Below are 8329 nucleotides of genomic sequence, written 5' to 3'. Positions count from 1 at the left end.
CTGAGATCCCCACACATTTCTCTCCTGGACTATAAATTGAAAAAAGTAAAACCTGTAGCCAGTTTTGAAAAATAAAATCTGAGACTAAATGAGATAATCACATCATGGGTAAGCCCATCCTCTAAAATGCAAAATGAAGATACAGCTTTAACTCCTTTTATCTATTATGATATAATCAATAAAACCCCACCCAATACTTTCTATGGTGATTTAAGAACAACTGACCATGATGAGCTGAACTGAGCTCCAAATTCCTATGTGGCTGCTCAGAGATATTTATAATCAATGCAGCTTTAAGATAAATGCCACTCAGTCTCACTGGCCTGTGTTGGACACAACAAACTTCATCCACAGACCACGGATTTCACATCCTGACCAGACAATGCTGTGTCCTGCACTTCTGAGACACTTGTGGGAAAAGCTGCAGGTATCTCTGTCTCTTCAAGGATTTGCTTTTTCCAGCCCCTGCTGCCTCAACACTACAGGATGATACAGAGGATTAACCAAAAAGGATCCAAGACATTTTATTCAACTCATAATCATTTTTTGAGTCCTGACTCCAGACAAGTTTTCTTCTCTAGTGCTGCAGGTCATCCAGTAACAGCAGAGGGCACATGGGGGTGGATTTTGCAGGCACACCTATTTAACCACCACTGTGGGCACCTGAACACACAGTCTTTTGGGGAAAAAAACCACCAAAATGTAGCCTCAGCCTGCAGAACATTCCAAAAATCCAGCTGGCAGAGTGAAAAGCTGCATGTTGTGCTCCCTGCAGTTCAAAGATGACTGGAGACAGCAGCACCTCAGATTAAACAACCTTTTGCCATTGAAATGGTGACTTAGCCTTTCAATCATCTTGCAGTTGTTTTATCCAAGAATAAAAAAATGAGTTAAATCCCAAAAAGTTGGGTTTGTCCTCTATAAAGTTTCCCATAGAGTTTCATGTATCAAATAACTTGAAAAAAATGCTTTAGAAATCACTTTAAACAAGTACTTGTGTGGCCTTGTTAACTGAAGTTAACAGGAAACAGTTTCCAGTTTTACATTTTTGGCTCCACTGGATTTAGATGATGTCCAGCACAATGAATTCCCTGATGGGGAAGGGTGCTGGGAGTGCCTCGGGTGAGACTGCATTTCATAAAGTGCTTGTGTTCCAAACCATAGAGCTGTCAGAGTCCTCTCTGGGCTGGGGAAGGAGTCCCCATGGGGCTGGAGCCAGGCCAGTGGCAGCCCCAGGCCCTGATTAACCCCCGAGGCGCTGCCCCTCTCCCCAGGCAAAGCCCCCCGGCCGCTCCTCTGGCAAGGGGTTGTAGTTGGGGTCATCCTCTGGGGTGTCAAATATTGCTTTCCTGCAAAACACAAAGCATGGTTAGCCTTTAAAACACAGCTTTCACTGTAAGATCAAGACAGCACACATGCTGCACAGTGCCCTCCCTCAAGAACAGCCTGCCCAGGCAGTGGGATTTATGCTCTCCAATTTGGAGCCAGCACGAAGGAGATCCCAAATCAAGACTAATGAGGTGATTCTGCTATTTATGTATAAATATTCTATGCCAGACATCTTCAGGATAGTCTTATGATTCTGTGAAAAACAGCATCAGGACAGCGCACATGCTGTCAGCTCACAGCATTTGGTTTGACCAAAGTCTCCACTTCTCCAGCTGAGTAGACCAAGTGCTCTCAGCCATTCCCATTATGTGGCCCCTCCTGACCCCTCCCCATCATCCTCATGCTGCTCCTCTGAGCACTCCCTGACAGCTTTTACATCCTTGTTACATTGTGACACCCAAAACCAATTATGAAATTTAGACCATCACCCCTGTGGTAGTCTCCTCCCTCAAGAACAGCCTGCCCAGGCAGTGGGGTTTATGCTGTCCAATTTGGAGCCACCATAAAGGAGATCCCAAATCAAGACTGATGAGGTTATTCTGCTATTTATGTATAAATATTCTATGCCAGACATCTTCAGGATAGTCTTATGATTCTGTGGAAAACAACCATCAGGAGTGTTCTGGAGAGCACCAAACAAGAGAGAACTGAGTGGGAGCTATAAACACTACAAACACTGAAGGATTTTTTCCCAAAATTGTGATGTGAGGATGACTTACAGAAGAAAAAAACCAAAACATTAAATATCTTATTTGTAGTACCTCAGCCACTGTTCACACTCAGCAAGGGACACAGCTTTGGTGCTGTCAGTAAAGTGTTATCAGAGAAACCAAAGATAAAACCTCTAGCTCTTCTCCAGTTAAGCTGTGTTGCCAAACAAGGGGCTGGAATTTGTTGAAGTGGGAACCAAGTTCAATAAAAAGCAAGAAGACACCGACCCCAATTCTGACTCTGCCCAAATGATGTGACTGAATTGCAAACAGTTTTCCAAACAAGCACTTTTGCCACGTCTCTTCCAAAGCAGACACCAATACTCACAGGACAGACGGTGTTCTCAGGAGCCTCCCACCACCAGGCTGATTGGGAAAGACATCCTCTAAGAAAAAATATATATGCCCAACAGCAATGCCTGGTATAGAAACAAAAGCCAAAAGGTGGCTTTTTCAGTAGTCCTCCTTTACAATTCTCAAATGCTTTACACTAGAGTTTTCAGAAAAACAACACACATTTGTTCTTTCACAGAAAATTTGATGATACAGAAATATAAAACCTAAGAAAGAAAATTAACAGCATGTAAAAGCTTAACTTATACTACAGGACATTAATACTGGGAAAACATCTTGTTATTATTAAAAAATACTGATGTTTTGGCTCTATTAGAGTTGATAAAATAGTAATATAAGCTATTTTATTTCAGTAGACTGATGCTATAGTCAGATGATGCATCAGGGCTGATTCCAAACAATAAAAAGCCAGAATTAAAAACATCAGAAAATAAAAAACATCACAAGCTCTTTCCATCCTTGTCACAGCACAAAACATGCTACAATGGCTAGAAATCAGAAAAGCCTAAAAATGTAAATATAAAATAATAAATATATCAGAAGAACTAACACCAAGCATTAATTAGCCCAAAAATGGGACAAATCCCCATTTTCTGTTTCACGTAAAACATGAGGAGGAACAGATCCTTGTGAGATTATTGCCATTGCTCACCCAGGAGATCCACAATGATGGAGTTCCCCAAGAGCAGAGAAAAGCCCATCAATACCCAGGGGAGGAAAGGGGCTTGGAAGATGAGGAGCCCGAAGAAGTTCATGCGGACGTAGGGGTTCCTGCGGCTCCACACGTACACCAGCATGATGGTGAACGCCTGTCCCAGGAACACCAGGTTCACAAACAGCCCAAAAAGCTGTCATGGCTCGTTAAGGAAACTCTTGTGAGGTCAGGAATTTCACAGCTTAATTTGTAATCTTGTGTTTTCCACACAGCTGGTAAATCCACTTTCTCAGGTGTAAGGATGTCAAACTACTGGCCATCAAATCCAACAGGTGCAGCAGGATTTGGGCTACCTGCAGCATGAATAATCTCATTAAAGCAGAATTTAATTCTTCACAGACAACCTGAGCATGATCCCACATCTGAACAGCCCCCTGATAACCTCATTTCCATGATCAAGCAGAAAAAACCCAAAAAACCAGCAACAATCCCAAAATATTCAAAACCCCACTAACAAATATCAGTACTCCTTGTGCAACAAAGTTACAGTAACAATGCAGTTGCAGCTCTCCTTCACACTTCTGTAGTTTTACTAAAGGAGCTTGGAATTAAAACAGAAAGGATACAGTCATTAAAAGTCCTCCAAAAAGGAACATAAATACAAAATCTGCCGTGCGACCCCGGAAAGAGCCTTCCTCGAGCATGCGGCAGTAGCGGTATCTGAGGCCAAGGTCAGGAAAACTCCAGTGTTCAAGTGAGTTCAGAGACATATCCAAGCAGGAAATTATTCACTTCTACGTCAGCTTAAAAGTGTTTTGTCAATTTACTGCATCACTTGGCTCTTTCTGGATACTTCAGCACAGAGGGTGAGCCGGGAGACAAAAAAGTTACCTGGAATTTTCTCCTGCAGCACCAACCTGAAGGATCAGTCTTGTACAAATTCTTAACACCAAAAAAGTAACTGGCAAAATTCTTGACAATTTAAAAAGGAGACCCCCTTGAAGCCCTTGAAGTTGGCATTGCTGAATTCCCAGGAACTCAACCTGTCCTGTGTGCAGGTACAGCAACATTCCTGCACTCCGGAGCTCTGCTTGCCAAGGGAACCAACACAACTTGGTGAAGGATACAAAAAGATCATGTTAAATAAAAAATTAAAGCCAACTGGTCCAAAGAACAAGTAGTTTGTGATTAACCTCCATATCTGGAAATAAGACAAATACAAGGACTTTAAACATGACAGCTTATTTTTATTGTCTAAGTAGAGAAATAAGTAACAATGAAACTGAAATCTCCTTTACAGAAAATGAGACTAAGACCTATTTTAAGATATAGTGGTCTGCACTCTGGCTACAGTAACTTTTAAAAAGTGTATTTTTAATACAGAAAGTACACTGTTTTGAGAAGACAAACACTTAAAAAACTCTAGAGCACACTTAAAAACCTCCAGTGCTTCAGAAAAAACTTACTTGAAAGTGCTTAAATATTAACTCAGGGTTGAAATACAGCTGGAAGGGCGTGATTAGTTCTAATTGCTGAAAAAGAAGAAAACATTTTGAAAGGATCAATACAAGAAAGAAGAAAAAAAAAAAAGGAAAAAGAAAAAATACACACCCAAAACAGCAACCCATTCTGCGTGCCAAAAAGAGCCCAGCAAGTCACATCAGCACTGTGAGTTTTCTGGAGCCTCAATACAACAACCCTTTGGCGCTGTTGCTTTTAATTCGTGCTTTTCACCTCTCCCGGGCCCGGTTCCGGGAATCCCGAATCGCTCAGGGGGTCTGGGGACTCCAGACCCGGCTCTGAGCGAGGGCGGTGCCTGAGGGCGCCCCTTCCACGGCCACCCCACCCCGCTCCCAGCTCCCAGCTCCCGTCACGGCCCGCCTCCCTCCCTGCCTCCCGCGGCCGCCACTGACCACGGCGGCGGTGGTGAGGACGCAGGCGGTGGTGTAGGCCCGGGTCACGGGCGGCACCTGCAGGTACTCCTGCCGGAACGTCTGGTACGCCATCTTGGCGGCCCCGCCCCGGCCCGCCCGCCTCCGCGCCCGCCCGACGCTCCGCGCTCCCATTGGCTGAACCGCAGCGCCCTCCCTCCGCTCTGCGCTCTCATTGGCCGACTGGTCAGCTCGCGGCCGCCTCTCCGCGCTCCTATTGGCCGTCTTGCAATGCCCGCCCACCACCCCTCGCTGTCATTGGCCGAGAGGCTGCTCTTGGCTCGCCCGCCGAGGGACGGAGCGCTCGGTGATTGGGCAGGAGTGTGCCCTGGCGGGCGCTGATTGGCTGCGCCTGAGCTGCCCTGAGGCGGTGTTTGAGAGAGGCGGGAAAGCAGCGGCGGCAGCGGCGCGTCTCGGAACCGTCCTTGGGCAGAGCGGCCCCGGGCCCCGCGAACACCAGCGGCAGGAGCGGCCCCATTGCCTCGGGTACGCCCTGTGAGTCCCACCTTCCCCTCACGGCCCGGCCGCCCCTGCCCCCGCCGCCATGTCGGTAGATCCCATGGTCTACGAGGCGCAGTTCTTCGGGTTCACGCCGCAGACCTGCATGCTGCGTGTTTACATCGCCTTCCAGGATTACCTGTTCGAAATGATGCTGGTGGTGGAGGGCGTGATGCTGAAGAAGCTGGACAGCATTCCCGGCTGCAAAATCAGCCCTTCCAAGATCCGGAAATGCACCGAGAAATTCCTGCTCTTCATGAAGGAGCACTTCGATAAACTGTTCTCTAAAATGGAAGAAGTGCTGCTGCAGCTGGTGCTGAACATCCCGAAGAACGTGCTGCTGCCCGAGGACAGGGTGCAGGAGCAGTATCCCTACAGCGAGGAGGAATTCCAGGCGCTGCAGGATGAGCTGCAGCAGCTGCAGCAGCAGTGCAGGGCACAGGCAGTCCTGGAGCAGGAGCTGCGAGCAGAGCTGGAGGAGCAGAAGGTTGTCAAGGCCGAGCTGGAGAAGATTTTGCAGTGCTTTGATGGGCTTGAGAACATCTGCAGGGAGCACGGCGCCGGCAACTTCAAGGAAAGCTTTGCCCTCCTGACACAGAGCTCTAAGAAATTGCAGGATGTGCTGAAAGAAGTTGAGGAGAAGAGCAAAAAAATTAACCAGCATGATCAGTTAATGTAATGGAAATTCCGAGAAGGCAGCAGATGCCATACAGAGAGCTTGCTTAAAATGACAGGGGCTTCTCTTCCCCTTACTCCACTCGTGCTGCCAGGATTTGGTCTGAAAGCTGTTAAACTGTGCCAGTTTGCTCCTCCCTAAGGCAGGAGGGGGAGAAAACAATCTGAGTTACATTTTACAAGCCAGCTTCCTCAGTTTTGGGTCGCACAACCGGCGTTTGAAAACACTGAATGTTATCTTTGAACACTATGTAGCACTTCCCGTTTTAAGGGTTATAGAAACCAAGCCTTGTAGGAATGTGTAGGTGTTTCCAGCCTGAGGTTAGTGAGGCCACGGGGACTCTGCCCGTGGCCAAGGAGCTGCCTGGCCATGGCTACGGTGCCTTTCTCTGTGTTTGGGAAGTCAGCAAGGAGGAAATGCAGGGAGGAGGATGACACTGATGCTGGTGACAAGGTTCTGATGAGATCTGTTGGCATCAAACCAAATTTCAGCTCAGTTTCTGGAATTTCAGGGTTCCTCACCATTCCACCTGTGCTTGTGTTTCTCTCAGCACAGAGCAGAAGCCATTGGAGGAAATGAGCAATTCCATCACTTTGTCCTTCTTCACCTTATGTTGCTTTATATATTTGTTTGGGGTTTTTTTTGTTGGCCAGTGTCCCTTTTCTACTAAACAAAGTTTCTCTTATTAACATTTAATCAGATTCTCCTGTGAAAATGTTCTGAATATTGATAAGCTCTTGTGTCTTAATTGAACTTATTCTCTCTGTACTTAATTCAAAATCCCTGACATTCTGTGCATCTTTCCATGGTAGTTTTTTAATCTCCTGTTTAGTCCTATCATTAAATATCAATATTAATTTCTACTTTACTGGCATAGAGGTTTAAAATTCATTAACCCTGTGAATAATTTAGAGGTGACTGCAATAAAAAAGTGTATTGAAAACCTAAAACTCAGTTTGGAATTCTTTCTTCCCTGGATTAAGAGTGAGATGTGAGAAGCGTCACTTGGCAGCAGAGGGCAGCAGCAGCCCGGCCCAGGGATCTGCTCCACAGGACCTTGGTCTCTTTTCCCAGCTCAGTGTGACTTTCCTGGACATCAAGAATTATTGTTTCCTCAGGTGCATCAGTTGTTTTATCCTCAGTAAATAGGAGACATTTTTCCTGGGTGTTCTGTGCCCAGAATGACTACACAAGGATTGGCAGAAAGCTGGACCCTACTGAGTTTGTACACCCCAATACTGTATTTTCCTTCAAAAAGGAATTATTCCCATTTTCACAGGTTTCTCCTGTCCCAGCCAGAGAGACAATTTCACTGCCAGGCCAGGGTTCCTCCCAGCTGGAGTGCTGGGTGAGGGCGTGCTGGGCACAGTGGTTGTACTGGGCTGTGCCTGGCCCACTCCCTGACCCCTGGGTTTGATGTCCTGCTGTGTCACCAACCAGGGAAATGTGTCCACAGCTAAATCTGGGATTGATCATCCCACCCTCCTGGTGTGGATTTAACCCTCACGCCCTCCTGTGATCGTCCCTTCCCACCTGCTCTCAGAAATGCCATCCTCCCACACACACTGCCAGCACTGCAGTCACCATAATCAAATCTTTTACAATAAATTTCACCCTGCTGCTCCGGAGAGCGGTGCAGGAGCAGTGCCCTCGGGCAGGGAGCTCATGGAACCACAGGATTCTCTGGGCTGGAAAAGTCCAGCAGTTCCCCCAGCACTGCCCCCAGGCCACACTCACCTGTCCTCGAATGCCACATCCACAGAGGCTGGATCCAATGGCACTGGTGAGGCACTCCCAGCTCCAAATCACATCCATGTGTTTGTGGGGTCTCTGGAGATTCAGAGCCTTGAGAGCAGCTTGACAAACCCTGACTCCATCCCCAGTGGCCTCTCCATCTGTCCTTGTCCCACTCTGCCCGGGCTCCCACCGCTCTCAGAGGCAGATCCAGAGGTGACACTGGTGACAAGGCAGGCACAGACAGGGTAGCACCCGGCTGATGCAGGAGCAGGACCTGGCGCTGGCTTGGAAAGGAGGGGCAGAACTTCCAGGTAGATGATTTTAATGCTCATTTTCTCCCAGTACTTGCATGGAGCTGGAATATTCAGAGCCCCAGGCT

At 47.1% G+C, this 8329-nt stretch overlaps 2 protein-coding genes across 2 annotated transcripts; one reads left to right on the top strand and one right to left on the bottom strand.

Moving 5' to 3' along the window:
* Positions 1–499: 499 nt before the first annotated feature.
* Positions 500–5121, bottom strand: DERL2 (derlin 2). Its single transcript, XM_036395228.1, has 7 exons — positions 5022–5121; positions 4575–4640; positions 4236–4309; positions 3735–3828; positions 3106–3301; positions 2428–2518; positions 500–1349 (listed from the first exon to the last, which is right to left on the bottom strand). Exons 1-7 carry the CDS (start codon positions 5112–5114, stop codon positions 1244–1246), a joined length of 720 nt encoding a protein of 239 aa, XP_036251121.1. The 5' UTR covers positions 5115–5121; the 3' UTR covers positions 500–1243.
* A 408-nt stretch (positions 5122–5529) lies between these two features.
* On the top strand, positions 5530–6331 carry MIS12 (MIS12 kinetochore complex component). Its single transcript, XM_036395232.1, has one exon. It carries the CDS (start codon positions 5584–5586, stop codon positions 6214–6216), a length of 633 nt encoding a protein of 210 aa, XP_036251125.1. The 5' UTR covers positions 5530–5583; the 3' UTR covers positions 6217–6331.
* Positions 6332–8329: the final 1998 nt, after the last annotated feature.

The sequence above is a fragment of the Molothrus ater genome, chromosome 21 (assembly GCF_012460135.2).
Source record: "Molothrus ater isolate BHLD 08-10-18 breed brown headed cowbird chromosome 21, BPBGC_Mater_1.1, whole genome shotgun sequence".
In the NCBI taxonomy this organism is placed as follows: Eukaryota; Metazoa; Chordata; class Aves; order Passeriformes; family Icteridae; genus Molothrus; species Molothrus ater.
Note: the sequence above shows the minus strand (reverse complement) of the source record. Positions and strands in the feature narration are given on the sequence as shown.